This window comes from Dipodomys ordii, unplaced genomic scaffold (genome assembly GCF_000151885.1).
Source record: "Dipodomys ordii isolate 6190 unplaced genomic scaffold, Dord_2.0 Scaffold48, whole genome shotgun sequence".
NCBI lineage: Eukaryota > Metazoa > Chordata > Mammalia > Rodentia > Heteromyidae > Dipodomys > Dipodomys ordii.
In genome coordinates this window covers 3,648,863-3,670,892 of record NW_012267264.1, presented here as the reverse complement: position 1 = coordinate 3,670,892, position 22,030 = coordinate 3,648,863, and the positions used below count along the sequence as shown (strand labels likewise).

Genomic DNA, 22,030 nt, shown 5'->3' with positions numbered 1-22,030 from the left:
AAATGGGAAGAAAACTGAAAAATATATAGTAAAATGCATTTCTTTTAGTACTTGTCATGCTTTCATTACTTATGTCAATAGTCCAGTCTTTAGTTATCAGTAAGATGAGTTTCATGCTATTTTTATGAAACAACAGTGACATCCAGAGGCCAAAACAACTGCTGTAAGCAGAAATCAGCCTTGCAACTGCCACTTAAGTTCATCTGGGAACTGACAGGGTTGCAGGAAGGAATCCAACAAGAACAAATGTAAAGGTAAGTTCAAGATGATTTAGTGTATACTTTGAAAATGAAATTCAGATAAATCTCTGTGTGTATGTGCATTTAAATCCAGATGACAGAATGTATTCTATCTTGGACTATCTAGAGTATTTTTGCTTTCTCTGGACCAGATTGTCTGTAAAATATTCTTAACAGTAATTAATTTTTTAATATGCATAATTAATATTGTAAAACAAATAAAAAATACCAAGTATCTTACCTTCGATTAAAATTAGACATTCACTTGAAAGAGGAAGAATACCATCATTTTTCACAAAGTGCACAGCTACTTTTCGCCCTCCTTGATCTTCAGTGCTCCATATTTTTGAGTCATATAATAATGTATTTTGCAGTCTGGTATCTGGGGTCTTAGTTGAAGCATTTTGAAGAATTATATTTAAGTTGTCTTCATGTGGAACTTCTTGCCTAACATCATTGATAATGGTATGAGAAAACAACTTTACTATAATCTTAAAAAACTTCAATTTAACAAATTATCCAATTAAAAAATACCATCTGAAAGAAATTTTATTCAATATATTTGATAATTTTGTCTAAGTAAATCTGTCAGTAAATATAATGACCACTAACAATTTCAAAGCCTGGAGACTTACACCTGCTTTTTTCTTTTTTCCAGTTACTCTCATTTATATAGGATAGCCTATTTAAACCACATTAACTTCCATTTCCAGAAAAAATTATTAATTTTAAATAGCCATATAGATAAAGTACCACAGAACAAAACTAGAAGCATTTAGGTCAAAGTCTAGTTTCTGTTGCAGTTCATTTACCAACCATCTGTGCAACTAGGTAATCCCTTAAAATCTCTGAGTTGCTCTCTTTATTTGTTGAAATTTGGTTTTTCTTTTTTGCTTGTTTTAAAAAAGCTACTTGGTTTTAAAGAACTTAATAAATTAACATTTGATTGTATTTCAAGAAGAATCTAAAATCTTCATCTATATACATATGTGTATATATATATATAAGCATGCATATATATTAATTAATATATATTACCTACTTCAAGATAAAGTGGGTAGAAGACAAGTTTCTCACTTTTTTTTGTTGGCTGTAGAACTTGAACTTAAGGCCTGTGCACTATCTTTGAGCCTCTTTGTGCTCAAGGACAGAGCTCTACCACTTGAGTTCACAGCTCCACTTCCAATTTTTGGCTGGTTCACTGGAGATAAGAGTCTCACAGGGAAATTTCTGCCAGGGCTGGTTTCAAACCCCAATCCTTAGATCTCAGCTTCCTGAGTAGCTAGGCTCTCAGGCATGAGCCAATGGTGCCTGGCTTCTCTTGTTTTTTTAAAAAGAGACTTGAAGAATAAAATTGTATTACACTTAAATTTTGTAGAAAGAAAATATGTACTTTAATGTTTGTAGATATTCACAATAATATATAAATACACAAAGATATGGAGATGTGGGGACATATTTATACATTGTGGCACACTATAGTGAATGCTTGGATTCTACTAGCTAAATATATATATCCATCAACATCTATATTTTCCAAAACATTTCATATATTTAGAGGAAAGACAAGCAATTTGCATTAAAAAGGAATTCCAAATAATTTTCTGAATATTTTTCAAACACAGCACATAAGTAGTAAAGTCACCAAATAGTACTAGAAGTTCACTTATATAATCACATATTAATTGATGTTTAGAATAAATACTTCCCCGCAATGAGAAATACATAGAAATGAAATTTTAAATGGCACTTGTAATATTACAATTTTTTCTGGGAGAGTGTATTTCTAGCAATGCTTCTGTATCATTAAACATTTAATTATCATTAAATATTTAACATTTAAATGTCTAAACATTGTTTAATGATATTAAACAATTAAACTACCTAGAATTCCTTAATAAGATCAATTAATAGAGGCTCGTATTTATGAGTATTTTTATGACATATAAGACTATCCAAATATATTCAGAATCACTTTTTCAGAGTTATCAAGGGTACATCTGAAAATAGCATGCATTTTCATTTAATAGTACTAAGACCGAATTAGAAGCAGAGACCCTCTAAGATTTTCTTACTTTCATGTTATCTCCTAATTATTCTTTTAAAATATTATACATGAATTCATAATGTACTCATGCTCTGGACTTAAAACTGTATTTTCATGAACACACATATATGAATACAAATAAATAATGTGGCATGAAAACTTCTTTTTCAACTTAGAAAATACTTACAGTGAATAACATTTAGGACAATGAAGTTTAACAGACTGAAAAAGCCTTTCTGGTTTATAGGATCTCAACTTTGCTCGGATTCGATATTGTTGAGGAGCCTTTTGTTTCAGAATGGCACATAAAGGTGTTTTCTCCAAATACTGATGATCTGTAAGTACTATAAAATATTCTAATATTAAAGCAGAATAAATGATAATCTATGAGTCTTAGTATATTTATGACTCCTCCCAAACTGAATATATGCTATAAAATCTAATTAATTTAAGCCTTGTGAACTGTTAATTTCATGAACACTCAAAACATACAGAAGATACCCAATGAATCTACTCAATAAATGCTAGGCAAGTTGTATAAGGAAGAATTTAATTTAGAAGTGTGTACTAAGAATTTTTACACGAGACTAGCAGAGATTTGCTGCCCAACAGGGAAAATAGCAATTAATCTGTACTATGGAAATTAAAATGTTAACCATGAAATATTTAAAGTATTTACTGAAATACTGACCTCTGAGATATCTTTGTTAGGCAACAGTTTAAATTCTAATTAGCATTTGCTCAAAAGAACACAATAAAACATATTTTCTAAATAATATTTATCAGAAAAGCCCTTCTTCCTGATGTTTCAATTAGCAGACTTTATTGATCTATTATGTATAAAAACAGTTACATTGCTAAAAGGAATAGAGATGTGAGGGTAAACTAATTGTCATGAGGGTCCTACAGAGAGTAAAGGAGGAGGACGTTTAGGAGGTGGCAAGAGAAGAAGGAGAAATTAGTCCACACTGGAAAAAATGGTCAACAAAAGCCCTAGGGGCAGTTGCTTGGTAAACAGTCAAAAACATAGAAAGCTAATTATAAAATCAAGTTTAGGAGATTCATTAGTTTATACTAGGGTAGGTACAAAATTGCTGGAAACCTTCAGCTTCACTCAGTTATTCATTTTGCTTTTTACACATTCTAACTCCACATTGTGCCATGGCAGGATGGAATCTCAAATGGTCAAGATAATTACTTTTTGTACCTAGTTTTAATCCAACTAAAGCTTTCATTGAACTGAATACATTTTTGGTTATCTTACTGAAGTAACAGAAGGAGTGTATCTGATATACTATTATTGCTAACAAAATTTTGGGGCATATCTTAGGGAGATTTTTTTATGAGCACAATGGTATGAAGTGAATTTACTAAAACCATTATCATTAAAACCATTTACCACATTCATTAAAACCATTACCACATTCTTAAGCTAATATTATGCTTCAATGCAATTATATTTTCATAAACCTTAGGGATATATGAAAAAATATACATTGAATTAAAGACATACATCTGAATTTTATACCAGTGAAGGATGAAGAAGTTAAAAACAGTCTTATTTGTGCCCTCATGAATATCTACTATTATTATATGATGTAAGAAGGGAATGGTTAGCCAAATAAGAGCAAACTTCAAGTATTCACATTATTGCACTGAGATCTATCTCAGTAATGATATATGGCTTACTTGTAGCAGATAGTTGTTGACATCTTTCAACTTCATAGAGTGATACAGATCCAGAACCTATAACGGGGAAAAAAAAAAAGAAAACACGTAATTATTAAGTTCATTACAAATTTAATATGACACTGAAAACTGTAACATACCAAGAGAGAAACTGAGCTTCATGTTTTGGAAGGTTCAATGTTGTTATTAATCTGTAAATTCAATGTAATTCAAATTAAAATGGAATAGACTTTATTACAAAAATTGAGAAGCAGAGTCTATCACTTCAGTGGAAATGCACAAATTCTAGAAAATTAAAAAGAAAGACAATTGGAGGTTTTCTACATAGTTTCAAAACACAGTGGTCAAGACAATACTGGTTATAAAGAATGACAAATAAATCAATACAATTCAATAGAGAGCCCACATTTACACTCCTTGGCTTTCTAACAAAAGCAGCAGAAGCAGCAGGACCATTAATAGGAAAACCAAAATTCTTTTGAAGAATGTGCAAATAACTGGAAATTAGTATGACAGGGATGTATAGAGCACAAATATACTAATATTATATACTAATAAGTGATTAATAAAAAGTCCAGAAATAAAGGCATATTTACCCCCACTTGACTTCTGACAAAAACATTACAGTAATGTAAGCAGAAAAAGGAAATAAAAATGGTACAACTAGAAATTCCTATTTAAAGAAAAATGTGTACTTCATAGGACATTACAAAGAATTAGAAAAAGTACTGATATATACAACAGTACAGATAATCTCAGAAACATATAGTACGTACAAACATACATTTGGTTTCACTTATATAATGTTCTAAAACAGGAAGAGCCATATGAATTTAGTTTTATGTGCATTTATGCATTAGTCAAAACATGTAGACTGGCACATGGTAGTCTATCACTTTATTACATGTAATTTTACCTCAAAAATTAAAAAAGAATCTTAAGCAATTACTGAGGACTAGTTAACTATATTTAGAGAGTGTTTAGGAGGTTTACCAATATCTGTAAGTTACTTTGAACATTATATGAACTGATGAAAAAAAGGAAGAAGAGAGATCAAATTTAGGTGGTAGGAACAAAAATATTTACTGTCCAATTGTTTTAACTTTTCTGTATGTTTAAAAACTAATTATTACATGTAATATACTATGAAGTACAGAAATTGGTTAGAGAACATATAAAAGTAAAACAATGGCCTGATAGCATATTTAGGACATCATAAAAGAAAGCAGAACTATAAGTTACAGTAGTAATTTACAAAATATTTGTAATTTTCAAATGAGGAATTTAAGACTTACAAAAGTATATTTGGAAGAAGAGCAGCATTGGTGACTCACACCTGTAATCCTAGATAGAGACAGTCGAGCCAAGGAGCTCATGGGCATTACTCAGACCTAAATTCAAGCTCCAGGACCAGCGTGTGCACCTGCTCCTGCACGCATGCACGCGCGCACACACACACACACATACACTCACAATTTTTGAGTTGTTTTGCTTGTATTCTATTACTTACAATAATATGCCTTGTATGTAATTTTGTATGAGCATCATAAAAGTATATTTTGCAGCTGTTTTGCTTGTATTCTATTATTTACAGTAACATGCCTTGCATGTAATTTTGTATGAGACACAATACATAGCACTGGTATGACTAGTCCTTCCTCCTGAGCATCATCGGTAAGTAACGTAAGAACCAAAGTAAGAGAACTTGAAGGGACAACGCAACCTGACATGGAGTGATTTTTATCAATTCTTGACTTAATCAGTATATAATGCAATGTGAAGTGAATAATTATTTAGAAGCAATGAAAGTAGTGAATATAACTAAATAGTAGTAAATATAACTAAAAAGTGTAAAATACATACATGGTCTCCCATGAACTGACAAAGAATCCAACAGAAAATGAGGTAAAGGGTAAGATAAAAGATATAATAAATATAAAGAAAATCAGGTAAGAGCAGATATCTTAAATATATAGGATTTTTAACTTTCAAGTAGTCAGGAAATTACTTAAGATATTACCTTTTACTTGCTACATCTTCAAAAAATTACATAATTAACCTCCAATCCTCCAGGGTAGGAAAGAAGAGTATTGTCCTACATGACAATGTACATAACATTTTGTGTAAATAATCTGGCAGTATCAATTAAAACATGGTAAAACATGTGCCCTCTTTTTGACACACCAAATCTACTTTTAGGAGAGTGCGTTTTTAGAAGTAAGAACACAGAAATACATATTTAGTGCTTATTGAGGCATCCGTTATAAGAGCTAGACATAGGTAATAACCTAAATGTCTATCAAATGGTGTGTGGCTCTATTATGTATAACTATGAAAACAATAACCTTGAGCCACATGGATCATGCCAGGAAGAGGTCTACTATATATTGTTAAAGAAAGTAAAATTATGATTCCCTTTTGGGTATACTCCATTACTGGGCATATGTGTCTGTAGAAACAACAATATTGAAGGAGTCACACTAAACTGTTAATATTTCCTTAGGGAATAAGGACTAAAGGGCAAATAGGCATAGAGAAAATGACTCAATTTGATATTATGTTGTGTATTATTTTGCAATTTTAGAATGCAATAGTATTTTTCAAAAGAGAAACCAATTTTATAAAATAATTACAAATTATATTGTCACTAAATGATTGTCAATTGAACTAAATTGAACCCCTACTGTTAGTGCAAGTAACCATACACAGGGACCTTAACAAGAGAGCACAATATTACTTCCCAGATGCATGAGCATTTAAATTTGATTGTTTTGGCTTCAATCAACAGCTAAATAATTATAGGAAAATTATACATTGCCTGTCACTCAAAGCTCTGTTTCCTTTCTAAACAGGGAGAAAATAATACATTATACAAAACTGTTGTTATGATTAAATAATAACGAATGCAGGCATTTACTAAGTGGCTACCCAGGAATACCTATTAATTTTATTGTGTATCATTACTTGGTATAGAAACAGAGTAAATAACCGTGAAATGACATAGTTCTTTGTATCAGAATAGGGAAGGAGTTTGGTTGTTAAGAAAACAAAACAAAACATGGGATTAAAACTATAAACTAGACTCCAGAACTCAGCATATGCAATCAAATATTAACACAAAGTAAAAAGAAAAGAAATCTTGTGCATTGGAGCTTAAATGTTTAGGTATGAATTATCATGCATTAGGGTAGAGAATAAGAGTTGCCTCAGAAATTAACATTTTTAAGAATACAGAAATATATATATATATATATATATATATTCACTCACTATAATTCAAATAATCACTATATACTATTTATAAAATATTATGTATATTTAGGTAAGAATTATGTTTACCTTTTTATAGGATACAGATAAATGTTTAATGTGTTCCTTAAAATATGAATGTGAATTAAAAATAAGACAGAAGGGAAAAGACAAAAAAAGAAAGAATTATGCTAATAAACCCAAAATAATTTACAGGAACCATACTGTTAACTAAAAATTGTTCTTACTTGAAAGGGTTACAAAGCTGTCATCATATTCTGGTTGAGATGATGCTGAATGATGCTGACAGGCTGTCAAATCTGCAGATTCTAAAGCTCTAAAATGTGAAGAATATAACTTCAAATTTTAAAACATAAAGTTGATGTGAATAAGTTTAGCTCTACTACAAAAGTTTAAGAGTTCATTGAAATTGTTTATAATATTTTATTTTCAGAAATTGGTCTATAGCTTTCATTAGGTTATCTGAAAACTCCAAAGATATTCAAATGAAAAACCAAAATTTGCAAAGATACAGTAGTGAGACAATGAAATACTGCAAATAAGTTTGGCTTTTTATGGATGATATTCTGAGTTAGAAACATCTTTCTAGATTCAAGAAACTAAATCCTATTTTGCTACATATTATAATGTGAACAAAATTATGACCAAGTTAGTAAAACAGATGTTTAATTTCAAGGACAAACTGAAACAAATGAAACTCCGACATGTAGTTATTTCATTTCAATTTACAGAAAAGCATGTTTTCCATCTCTGAAAATATACACAGATTTTATTTTTTAAATTTCTGTAGCACCCTTGTGAAAATGGACAGCACTCTCAATAGCTACATCTCAAGAAAAAGGGACTTGAATAAACAGCAGGGTTTAAGATGCTATTTACTTTCTCAGCTCAACTAACAAAATGTTTTAATGAAAAAAAATGTTTTAAAATAGCTTACAAATTGTGACATGTGAAAATATATTTTGGAAACATGACTAAGTAGTTTTGGAATTCTAGATAGGTATTCAAGTTTTCCAACCTCTGGTAAAATCGATTATCATTGTTTATTTACTTTTAGAGTATGGCAGAGGGTAGAAGGGCATGAGTGTAAATTAGTGAATTTTAGTTGTTAAAAATCTTAGCTTGCTACTTTGACTCTATTACTAATAAGCTATTTGAACTTAAAAATCATTTGGTTTGTTTCATGTAACTTATCTATTAAAAAACATGGACACATGTCAAGGGCTTGCCTGGTTTGCTACCCAGCCAGGAAGGGTATAGGTCAGTGAAGGAAGGTAAAGGAGGCTTTGAGGATGACACAAGGAACCTACCTGAATCCCCCAAAAAACAGTATGATCTTGGAAATTCGTTTAACGAATACTTTCTTTGCAGTTTCAGATAGGTGCATAAAATGCTTACTTTTTCAGCTGTTCCACATCAGAATTACTTTCTGGCAAGATTCTGATTCCCCGGCCATAACTGGTACCTCCATGGAGATGAAACTCCAGACTTAGTGACGAAGGCTGGGTCTCTGAATTCACTGACTGGAGCTTGGTATGGAGGCTATAGATTCTGATAAAGCTTCCAACCTAAAAGCAAAGTGTTTATTATTTACAAATAGGTTTATATGGTAAGCACATGAGCGTTTATTTTATTATTTCTTTATTACTATGTTTCACTGTTAAATAAAATTTATAGGACAGACTGTTAGTTATTCTATAAACAAGTCTTAAAGATGAAAAAATTTGCTATTATCAGAAATTCCTTCTGGAGGCAGTGTTGTATTTTTTAAAACTTGCTGAATGTATTATGAAATGTACCCAATGATTAATTGTAAAAATGCAACGTTGTTTAGTTTTGTCAATAATGGAATATTTCAAAACAGAAGTAAAGAGATTATAAAAATTATAAAAGTGCAACTTAAAGATTTGAAAGTCTCTCTCAATATGGAAACACAAATATGTTGATTAAGAAATTACTATTCTCTTATTGTTTGTTTTTTGCTTTTGGCTTTTTTGTTTTTTTTTTTGTTTTTTTTTGCTGGTCCTTGGGCTTAAACTCAGAGACAGGGTGCTAACCCTGAGATTTTTTTGGTCAAGGCTAGTGCTCTATCACTTGAGTCACAGTTCCATTTCACCATTCCTTTAGAAATAATTGAAATGGGGGCTGGGAAGGTGGCTCAGTGGTAGAGCGCTTGCCATGCATGCATGAGGCCCCCCTGGGTTCGATTCCTCAGCACCACATAAGCAAAAAGAAAAAAAGCCAGAAGTGGCGCTGTGGCTCAAGTGGTAGAGCACTATCCTTGAGCTGAAGAGCTGAGGGACAGTGCCCAGGCCCAGAGTCCAGGCCCACGACTGGACCCCCCCCCCAAAAAAAAAATTGAAATGTTCTCCATCATTTATTAAGAATTTGTGTTTAGATACAATATTTTTAAATTGTTTTTCTCAAAATAGTCAAATTACTTACTGGATAACTAATATAAACATAATTATAACTATGTATGTTTTACAATTATTAAAAATAAAAGTCGTACCAGAATAGGACTGGCTATTTAACCATTTGTCTTCAGATTCTAGACAAAATTTGAAAGGTCAGTTTATGTCTTCATATTTGTGTAAAATGTTTTGGGAATGACACTATTTATAAAGCAAGATTTAGAAAACAGTTAAATGCAATTTAGATTGTAAAATAGGCGTTTTTTATATTGTATTTTATAATTGCATTATACCCTTTAAAAATATTTTTTACCTTGCTCTATGAGTTTGTCCTTTATGTAAACATATACACATATTTATAAAGGACAAGAAAGTATAATTATATCTTCCTGTGCCCTATTCTTAACTCAGAAAGTTGAGTTGTAATACAACAAAGAAGCAGAAATACTTTATCCAATGGGCATGAAATTGTAGATTTCAACTTTTCAAATAGTCTCTTAACTTTAAGTAGGCTAGAAGACAGAAACAGGGAAGCTTCAGTCATTAGTTGCACCAACTATTATCACAGGACAATTATATGTATATATGATATTCAGAAAACACTTTTCCAATTAAACATGTCCATTCCATGTTATAACTCTCATAACATGTTTTATAAGTTAAAACAAATTTTATAACTTAAAATTCAAGGAAAATAAACCTCAAGATAATTTCTAGTCTGTAGCTTTTTGTCACAAAATTACATTTGAACCAAAATATACCAAATGACCAAAAATATATTTTAAACACACACACACACACACACAAACACACACACAAAAGCAGTAATAGTGAACATTTTCCTATTCAACATCACCTTCAGGGATTTTGCCACTTGAACATGGTTATCATAGACTAAAATGTCTATTGTCAGATTCTGTAGACGATGTATTTGATTTAAGTCACCCTCAAGATCACGGGCTTGTATTAAGACTCTCCAAGATGGAAACGGTGTCCTCCTGCCATCCCACACCTACCAGAAAGAGAACAGAGCAAACTCAAGTATCTTTATGAAAAGAAATCAGTAGAAAACCATTCTACTTTTGGATAATACTACTTAAAATAAATAAGTGCTTTTAAATATCTGCAATACTTTACATGTGATATACATTATTTTCTGATTTTATAGACTAAATATGACCTATAGGTAACATGAAAAATGAACAATGTAGAAAAGTCACATTGTTGAACCCCAAGCATTAACTTTCTGATCTTACTCTTTTTCATCTGTTCAGATTCATAACATACATTTTTAAGTGTTTTCATATAAACTACTTTTCCATTCTGTTTTTTTTGTCTTTTTAGTTTACTAATGAGTTCTTTATCAGAAAACTTAAATATTATACTAAAGTATGATTTTTTAATTGATTCATATTTTATAAGCATAAACAATTTTTTAAAAATTTTATTTTATTGGGGCTGGGAAGTTGGCTCCGTGGTAGAGTGCTTGCCTTGCATGCCTGAGGCCCTGGGTTCGATTCCTCAGCACCACATAAGAAAAAAGCCGGAAGTGGCGCTGTGGCTCAAGTGGTAGAGCGCTAGCCTTGAGCTGAAGGACAGCTCCCAGGCCCACAGTTCAGGCCCCAGGACTGGACCCCCCAAAAAAAAAACCAAAAAAACAACAAAAACAAAAAAAAAATTATTTTATTGTAAAGATGCTATACAGAGAAGTTACAGTTACGTGAATAAGGTAATGAGTATATTTCTTGTTGAACGTTCTTACCCCCTCCTTTGTTCCTTTGGTTTTTTTCCCTACTATTCCTTCCCAACACTCCCCTACCCCCACCAAAGTTGTAAAGATCATTTCCAACATAGTGTCTTGTGAGTATCATTGTCATACTCTAAAACAAAGGCACAGGATAAACTAAATTTATATGAGCAATCTATTGGATTGATTCAATCTTTTTCTGTATTAAATGATTCAGGGACTAGAGATATAGCTTGTTGATAAGAAGCGCTTTCCTGGCATGTCATATGCAAGGGTCTTGGTTCAAGCCCCAGAACTACAAAAACAAGCAAAGAAATAAATCGGTAATTGCCATGTTGCAAATAAAGCCTTCCAAGAATCTTTGTTAACATTCTTAGAATACTTACCCTTATGTTGGAAATGTATCCTATAAGTCATTTTTTTCCTTGGTTTTCATTAGGAAAATCTTATAAAAGACACATACAGAAATGTTTCCTTTACATTAGTCTTGAAGAATATGAAAGAATGAAAATAGTGGGTGCTGGAAAAGGAAATAAATTCTGGGCTGGTATGTCAAACACATCTAGAAACATGAGCAGAGAGTGAGCAGCATTCTCTACTCTTTAAGGCTTCTTGACTGACTGAAAGATGATCAGAATAACAAGCATTTGGAAACTATCCATTGCCTACAAATGAGGAAGGCAGTCAGAGGGAGGAAAACTCAACATCAATGAATCGAGAAAGGGAGTAAAGTGACAAAGCAATTGACCTTGATAGGCAGGCAGAAATTTTCATATACGAAAGTCTAATGAAAAACATTAGGAAACAAGTCTGTTTATAATGTACCTTTAGAAGAAATGATGTCCCATCCACTTCTGCTTTGCCCAAGAGCTGACAAGTCAGGTCGAAATACTGCATTGGCTGAACATCACACAACTGTACTAAGGTTGAAGAAGGGGAAATATGTGTAGATGCCCAAACCCGTAAGGCTTCTACCACTTTGTGGTCTCCAGCTGTGAAGCTATAGCACTTGCTGGAAGTACGTGGTATGACAGGAGCTCCCAAAGTTCCCTCAAATGTCAGAGATGCAAACCCAGAGGTGTTGATACCCTGAGGCTCCATTTTGTATACTTGGATCTAAGAAAATAGGATATAGAAAAAATAATTTACTGATACCAAAATCCCAAAATAAAGAAACTTGGGACTTAAAAATTTTCAACTGTAATCAACAGTAATTAATTTTTTACATGAACAAAATACAAAATTTTATGTTTCAAAATGTATATTTTAGAGTAATTAATTCTTTACATGAACAAAATAAAAAATTTTATGTTTCTGAACATATTTTGTGTTTCTTAATTTGAAAAGGTTCTCTAGTTTATAAATTCTCAGGGAAATTCAAACTAAAATCACAATGAGATATTAACATACACAACAAAATACAGAAAATGCCAATATTGAAAATACCAAGAGTTGGTAAACTGTGGAACGTGTGAACTTCTCTTCTATGGCTACAAACAAGTACTCTTCTACAAACAAGTACTCTGAAAACTCAGGTAAGTATAAACACAACCTAGGCTCTAGCACTACAGCTGACAAAGCATAATGACTGAAATGTATATGCATACCTTCATCTATATTCACTAAAATGCATGTAATTAGATTGCTTATTACACTCTAACATTCAATTTGAGAACTACCTAAATATTGAAAAATAACAATATGAATATATATATATATATATATATATATACATACAGTATAATGAATTGTCACAATAGCATAATATTGAGCAATGAAAATAAAGAAAAGCTAAGCAAGCAAAACCATTATGTAATGATTGTAATGCCATATTGTATGAGTTTTGTCTTTTTTTCTTTCCGGTCATGGGGCCTGAACTCTAGGCCAGGGCACTGTCCCTCAGCTCATCACCTCATGGCTAGCGCTTTACCACTTGAGCCACAGCACCACTTTCGGCTTCTTCTGCTCATGTGGTACTGAGGAATTGAACCCAGGGCCTCGGGAATGTGAAGCAAGCACTCTACAACTGAGCTACCTTCCCAGCTCCTGTATGAGCTTTTTTAAAGAAAACAATCCACCAACCATATGCTGTATAATCCCTGCATAAAGGAAATATAAAGTACAAACACAGGTGAAACTGATATATAATGTTAGTGGTGACAGGATAATAGTTTCAGGGACTTGGGAAGCTGAAGTAAGAGGACTGCTTGAGTTGAAGATGTTGAGGCCAGTCTGGGCAACATAGCAAGATCTCTGTCTCAAAACATTAACCACAAAGAAGTCATGAGCTTATTGCTTCTGTCTTTTATCAAATTTTATATGGAAAACTTTTATATCATTAATTTAGATCTGAAAGTAAAAAGAAAGAATGGAACTAGTCTAAATGAGAGCCTTTAAAACATTTCTAGGAAAAGAGAACAGAACATTAATTTAAATGAAGAAGTATCCCATTATAAATTATTTGAGGTTAAATACTACTTACATTTCTTACCTCCTGATACAATATAATACAATACAATGCAACCATAATTAGTGTTAGCTAGCTTTAGTGAACAATATAGAAGTTTCTCCAAATATAAAAGTTCTGGTATGAACTATACCTTCAGCCTGTGGAAACGAACAATGTCTCCAATTTTATAAATTATTGGAAGGGCTTCATAGTTTCCACTAAAAAGAAGGCAAGTGAGCTTTACATTTGTCTGGTCCACAATTGTTACAACCGAACAATAATCTAGAAAATATAAAGATATTTATTTATCCTTGGTATTTCAATGCATTTGGTAAAATACGAATTTACTTATTTCACAATCTTAAAGTGTTATTCTTCCCTTTTTAAGTATGCCTAGGGGAAAAAAAAGAAAATCAGGCTTTTTTTGGTTCACAATATGTTTCATCTTTATCTAAATTAATTTTTGGAAATTTATAAATGTAAAATAAAAATTTACTTAAGTTTTCTGGGGAGGGAGTAACTTTTTATATTACTTCAAAATTTGTTGCTTATGAAGCAGATGAACATATTCAAAGAAAATATAACTCCTAAAATAAGTACAACTAAACTTCGAGTGAGTAGCAGTGTATGTTTCAGTGGCAGAATGTATGCCCAGCATGGCTGTGGTTCTGGGTTTGATTTCTATTTATACATTAGAGTAAGAGTATTTAAACTGGCTTTTTTTTTTTTTACTATAATGTGTTTCCAAAAAAGTAGAAATTTTGTTGGATGTGTCATGCCTCTAATCCTAGCTACTTAGGAAAGTGAGATCTGAAGCTGCAGTTTGAAGCCAACCTGGACAAGGAAGTCCCTAAGTCTCTTATCTCCAGTTAACTACCAAAAAGCCAAAGGAGAGCTGTAACCCAAGTGGTAGAGCACTAGCCATGTACAAAACATTCAGGGTCGATGCCCAGGTCCTGAGTTCAAGGCCCAGGACTGGGAAATATACACACATACACACAGACACTGACAAGAATACATGTAAAATTTTAAGTTGATAACAAATAAATATGGAGGGGTTACAGTTACATGAGCAAGGTAATGAGTACATTTCTTATCAAGCATTGTTGCCTCCTCCTTTGATTTTCCCCTATCTTCCCTCCCCCCTCCCAAAGTTGTAAAGTTCGTTTTTCAACCTAGTGTAATCCCTTAGTTTTTCTCCATTCACATTGTTTTCCAGTATAATTTAAAAATATTTAGTATATAAATGAATCTAAGAGTTGTTCTCCACTTAGTCCAACCTGTCAGAACCACTCATTGAGTATAGTATGTGAATAGGCACAACTCCTTCTTTCACAAGGATTACATTTTCCTTAGATTGACTTGTAGTCTCACAATCTTGATTCCATAATTTTAGCCTGCGTGCTATCTTATGCTAATATTTGCTAGTGTTCAGCATTTATATTCCCTGTATAGCTAATGATTCATCATGATAAATACAGAATTAATGATGCCGATGCCATTTTTTAGAATAAGAGGAAACTGACATTTAAATACTTGGTGAACATTATATAAAGTTCGCACATTTTAGAAAAGTGACAAAAATAAAGGTTTTCATAAACCTCACATCCAACTTACAGTTCATATTGTCAAGCTACAGACATTTCTAGCAATGTCCATGTTTAACCAAAGTGTCTGAAATTAAATTATCCTAAGAAGTTAGGTATTAGTAAAGTAAGGTAGAAGTCGAAATACAGTTTAGAATTATCAAATAAAAATTAGGTGAAAAATACATCTTACTAATATAAATAAGTATTTAAGATAAGCAAAGTATTTTATTACAAGAACATCAATAGGGGAAAATTGTATTACTAAGTGGTTAACAAACATTGAGGTTTCATGATATAGCAAATGGTATATTAAACAATTTATACACCTTGAATATTAGACAGTTATATACATCATAAACTATTGGGTTTAGCTTTGAAATAAGCTAATTTAATCTCTTAAAAAGGCAGGTAATATATTTAAACTCTATGTCCAACTCAAATGTCACCAGGATGCATATTTTTACAAACATAAATGATAATTCAAAAGGAAGTAAAACTGTACTCTTTTCATTGTGATTGAGGCCTGAGGGTTAGCTAAGCAAGTAAAATTATAGTGCACTTCAACTATAACATATGTATGTATTATTTCATGTATTTGTCTTGAAATAGTGTTCATTAATGAATAAACTACCCTTCTAATGAAGTTTCCTCTATTAATTTATTTCACAGAAACAGACACCACAGACATCACACAAAAAAATCTATTATAATTCATTGCTATGAAATGTACCTCTTTCTACACTCTGATTTCTTTTTCTAAGAATCAAAAAGGAGGTTAGCTTGTTCTTGTTTTTGAAGGAGCTTGAAGTGATCATTAAAGTATTGATTTAAGATTTCTCCAATTTGTTGTTGTAGGCACTCTGAGCTATAAATTTTCCTCTGAGTACTACCTTTGCTGTATCTCAGAGGAGCTGGTATTTTGTGTATATTTTGCAGCATTGTTTACCAGAGCCAAGATGTGGAATCAACCAGAATCCCCTCAGTGGACAACTGGATCAAGAAAATGTGGTATACATACACAGTGGAATTCAACTCATCCATCAGAAAGAACTATTTTGTGCCATTTGTAAGGAAATAGAAAGACTTGGGAAAAAAATATATTAAGCGAAGCAAGCCAGACTTAAAGAAACAGGTTGCATTGTTTTCCTCATTTGTAGTAACTAGGATATGCCTATAAATCTACAAGTAGACATACTAGATGGTAAAAGAAAAAAAATACTGAGACATGATAAATTATACAGGTGTCTAAGCATTCACACAAAGACCAAAGGAGGATATTCTTAGGAGATCACAAAGGCTCAATAGCTATGTGCATCTGATCATATAAAACAATATTTATCAAAATGAACTCCAGGAAATGGAAACTCTTTGGGAGAGTAAGGACACTATATTGAAAATGAACTATATAACTTGTGTGTATGGTGTGGAACTGGGAGAAAGTAAGGGAAGGGATTACATTGTTCAAAAAGAAATGCACCCTTTATTTGTAACTTTAATCCCTGTCATGTGTATATCACATTTACAATAACAATATATTTTTTAAGAATATATATATATATATTGATTTATTATTTGAATTCATATATATTCAAATATATTATTTGAAGAAGAGTTAAACACTAGAGGTATGACAAAGACACATGTGTAATTGTGAAATCACTTAGAAAAGAGTCAACTGAACTGTTAGTGGAAAGAAAAAGCAGGGGAGTGTTATAAATCAGGGATTGGTAAACTAAAACCTAGAGCTAAATCTCGACTGCTGCTGGCTTACTATCATTCCAAAGCCTTCAACTTAAGTATTCATAAACATTCATATTCATGTTTAAGTTACTCAATTAGATTAACAATCAAAAGAAGCAGCAAACAGATTTAGGAACAAACAAAACTGTCCAAATGCATTTATTCTACTAATACAGTTCCAATTCTTGGAGAAGTGAGCAGTTCCTAGGGCACTGAACAGTTCCTAAATGTGAGAGTTCAGGATGACAAAACATCAAATAACAAGGCTTTAGGGATTGGAAGAGGATGTTAAGGGAGTTTCTTATTTAAATAACTTACTGGTAGGCAGGTTACCAACATGTTACTAAAATAAATTATGTACATCAGGTGTATGACAAATGGTGTATGAGACCCTACAGATTATTTTTTCTGACAAGTAAACGTAACAGATTTCTGAAGGATGTTAAAGCTGAAGCAAGAAAGGACTTCTGGTTTAGTATTAAGTTTTTTCACCATTTAAAGAACATTCTAGCTGATTAATCATCATTACAAAATCAATGTATGTCTTTAACTACAGCAAATATAAAGTACTTGTAAAATTCTCCTCTGAAGTCTGTGGTAGTCAGTGAAAATCATTTCTTTGTGCCTCAGTTTCCCCATCTATAAAAGAGGACAACCGTATTCACCTCATAGGATGATTCTTATAATTCCAACAGTAGTTACATGCGCAATGCATCAAACAGTGCCTTGCATGGCTCAGTGCTACACTAAGTGCTGACAGGTAGTATCAGCAATAGCAGTCTGGACAGTATTCCACTACTCCTATATCCCTCTCCTCAAATAAAACTACAAGGGATTTTACAATCTTTCTGAACACAGTATCTGGTGTTGGAAACAACTTTGCCAAGATTCAGTGCCAGTTTGATTCGTATGCCAAGTTGGAGTATAAAACGGGACATATAGATTTAAAGGATTGTAAAGGAATTTCATGTGCATTTTTGCTGAATCTCCATTAATCTCTTTTAAATACAGTGTCATCAGCATCATAGAGAAGAATCTTATAGCTAACAAGATCTGGTCCTGAAATGAAAATTTACTTGGGACACAAAAAAGGTTTCTGAGAAAATGGAAGGTTGAAAATGATTAGCCTGTCTTACTTTATTCATGAAATAAAATGTCAAGGAGACAAAATAAGAAAACTCTAATGGAGCAAAAGGGACAAAAAGATTTGGTATCTCACTTAAAACAGAACAAATAAGCTTCACATTTAATATTGCTAAGGCAAGCTGCCTAAACATGTTTTATCTGATTCAATCTTTCTAAGGAAGTTAAATGCTAAACACTGCTCCCTCCAAACAAACAAATATACAATTCCCAGTTAAGATTTCATAATGTAAGAAAAAAAAATATTTCTTCAACCATACTTTATTTTATATTCTTTCTCAAAGGGAAACACAGAACTAGAGGTAATAATCTATTTTTTCAATAGCTAATATCATCAGGGAATATGGAAAGTGTAGGAAGAACACTGATAGATCGGCATTCTTCTATTACCTAACTAGTGTCTAGTCTCTATTATATATACGTACTTTAAACTGCTGATAAAATATTGACCTTAACGATTTTGCAATACTTCATACTAAGACTGCTGACTAAGAATTTAACTAGTTTAACTCTTTGGCAACACTTTGCATAGCTTGATAGGAATCTAAAAAAGATAACAAATTATAAATTAAGGTTGCTACTCTGTAATCTTGAGCAATTCACATAATTTCCTTAGTATGATTAAGTGTAAATTGCCTTAGCGATCCACTATAAAGAAAAGCTGGTAGTTCATTTAAGCAAGGTCTTTAATAAAAGAAACAGGCGCAAATAAATTATAATCCACAAAAATTCCTCCATGAAAGCTGTTGCTTCATCCTTTTTATCTGCAAGACTGCTTTTTTTAGACCAATCAGTATTTGAACAAGTCCCACTGGTTATACAGGTATGTGAGAGTACTACAGAAACATTCAAGTAAAAGTTATGAAGGCAAATCACTGAACCAAGTACACGTTACAATTGTATTTCTTTTTACAAGAAAAAATACTATATTTTAAATTAAATATATAAACCCACTTTCTCTCTATATATGTATATATATGTACATATGTATATATATGTACATATATATATATATATATATATATATATAAATTAGGTTTTACTTTTGCCTAGATTACAAACAAAGCATAATACTCCAAAGTATCTTGGGTCCTTAATAACAAAGAGTTAAACATCAGCTATAAGGAAATAAATTACATTTGAATATAATGCTGAAATTACAGTGTTTGAAATTATATTCAGGCCAACTTATCTAGGAGCTGACTTTTGAAATTGAAAATTTCACTTTTGTATTATAAAAGTCTGACAAATTTTGCTGCTATTTCCAAACTCTGGACCGTTGGCCCCTTCTTCCTCACCTATCAAAAATCCAATTTGTTTTTGAAAATTCTACTCAAATTACAGGTCTCTTAGAAGCCTTTTCCCTGGGCAGTTACTTCTCCATTTCACTCCAGAAACCTTTCATTTGTTCCTTTAAATACAACCTATTACTATGCCTTGTACTCCTTATGTGATCACAACTAAAGGAGATAGAAGTCTCCTTGCAAAACTCAGTGTACCCCTTAATCCCTATGGACAACAGGTACAGAACAATGTTACATAAAATTACTAAAACATCTTCAACTGAGTAAAGAACGCACTACAGTTTTAGGAATGAGAAAATGGTACTAACTCAGAAATTATTAAAACTGTTCAACTACAAACTGATAAAACTTAGGGCTAATATCTAAATCCTTAAGCTAGTAATTTGCTAGAGGAAAAAGATCTTGAAAGTAGCGTGTGAAGCTGTGTATAGGAAGTCAAACAGAAGCTTCAGTAAAGAAGTCACTCCTGCCTATGAGTAAAACACACATATGTGCAGCAACAGAAAAACAAAATCTCTTTCTGCATCTCCATTTTCCAGGTAGAAAAGGACAAATGAATGGAACAGAGTGTGAGCTCATTGAAAAGTAGAAGCTGGGCTCTTTGCAAATCCTTAAACCAGTAAGAGATGATGAACAATGGCCTGGTTGCTGCCATTTCTGAAGGTGAGACAACTAACACCTGAAAAGTACTGAAATAATTTCTCGTAGCTATTGAGAAAGAGAAAACAGTGCCTGTCTGAACTATAACCTCTATCATTTATACTACTGTTAAAGTTATGAACTAAGACATAAAATTTCCAAGCAATATCATTGCTATAAAATTTCCAAATCCTTAGGCAATAGTCTTGCTTTTCTGTCTGAATGAGATCCCATTATGCACCCCTGATGACTTAAACTGATGATACAATGATATCTTAATTATAGAACCTTTGAGGGATTCTTTCTCAGTTTTCATAGTAAGTTTTATCACAATTAAGAATGTTAGAATCTTTAGTACAATATGTCCTTTTAAGACAGGACTAAGAGACTTGAGACAAAACAAAAATTACACTTCTGCTATGACTTAACATAAAGCTTGAAAAATAATGCATTTGCTACCAGAGGAAGAATGTATCCAGAAATTAGATAACATGGTATGTACCGGCCAAAAGTCATCATCAGAACTTAGAATGAGAATGTCATGCAGGAAAAGTGTAATCAAGGACATCACATTGTATCTGCTTCGATTACACTGAATTTAACATTTATAAAAAATTGGATGCTAGGTAATGAAATATAACAGAATATAAAGTAAAAATGTGCACGGTATGGTGAGAGATTTTATCTACTGACCCAGTTAGGTAACTGCATATATTAAGACTGTGCTGCCATATTCATGACCTACTGATTTATGCAATGTGAAAAAATGGACAGCTGTGCACTACTCCTCAACATTCATTCTAGTGCTTTTCTGTGGTAATAATAATGAAGGTGATCTTTTCCTGAACACAAGTATTGTTGCTATTTGTCTGACTCTCCTGAAATTTACTCCTGTTGAAGGATGAGTTCTGTCAATGGAAATAAAAATGTAAGTGTAACTAAAGCTATGAGATAGATAGTTTTAAAACTGAAAATCAGGCTAGTAGTGATGTCTTGCTATGTCTGAAAGATTAATTTTAAAGTTTCAATGACTATGTTCAGATAAAATTGATGGCATTCATTTTAATTTACCATCTCAGAAGAAACAAAGAAACATATTATCACTGCAATAACAGATGGTTCATTACTAGCCATCAATTTTCTTTCTAACAAGGGACTGGATTCAACGAAACTTATCACTTAACTGACAGAAATGTAAGATACGCATGCATATATATGATAAATACTATAGTTCCCCAGAACTTTTGCTTTTACCCAGGATTTAACAACATATCAAAAGATAGCACGGCACTGGTACTAGTAACTAAAAATAAATAAATAAATTCATCAGTGTTTTTTTTAAGAACAGCTGTTATTTTATTCTATTTTATCATTTTAATTTGCATTTGATAATGTGCATTTATCTTTGTATATCAATTAAATATTTCAAAAACAAGAATTAACTACCTATCAATTGCAAAAAAAGTTTTTATATTTTCTCTTACCCAGTTAGGCATCATTAGCAATAAGGTAGAATTGTCTTGTGGCAGGCCACATTTGTAAAGCTAACAACTGGGAAGAGGATCACAGTAATGGTGATCACACTTTTTATTAATCCCCAAAGAGAACATTTAAGCTTCTAGGAAACTTTGATGGTAAAAGTGAGTGGCTCCCATTCCATGTACTCACACCTAGCTCATATGTCAAAAATAAAATTTACATGCATGTAAGTTTATAATGAACTTCATAAATACATTTCTGTGTTCCCAGCAGGCTCCTGC

At 32.1% G+C, this 22,030-nt stretch overlaps 1 protein-coding gene across 6 annotated transcripts in view; it reads right to left on the bottom strand.

Annotated features, from left to right (window-relative positions):
* Pot1 (protection of telomeres 1) overlaps positions 1 to 22,030 on the bottom strand; it is a 54,751-nt gene that overhangs the window by 7,673 nt on the left and 25,048 nt on the right. For 5 of the 6 annotated variants that reach the window (XM_013020041.1, XM_013020045.1, XM_013020044.1 and 2 more), the window contains 8 exons: positions 14,007 to 14,137; positions 12,232 to 12,522; positions 10,516 to 10,671; positions 8,644 to 8,813; positions 7,473 to 7,561; positions 3,976 to 4,032; positions 2,474 to 2,630; positions 481 to 686 (listed from right to left, as the gene is read on the bottom strand). In XM_013020041.1, the coding sequence (XP_012875495.1) occupies positions 481 to 686; positions 2,474 to 2,630; positions 3,976 to 4,032; positions 7,473 to 7,561; positions 8,644 to 8,813; positions 10,516 to 10,671; positions 12,232 to 12,522; positions 14,007 to 14,137 (1,257 nt within the window). The remainder of the gene's footprint in view (positions 1 to 480; positions 687 to 2,473; positions 2,631 to 3,975; positions 4,033 to 7,472; positions 7,562 to 8,643; positions 8,814 to 10,515; positions 10,672 to 12,231; positions 12,523 to 14,006; positions 14,138 to 22,030) is intronic. The other variant, XM_013020047.1, reaches the window with a different exon arrangement.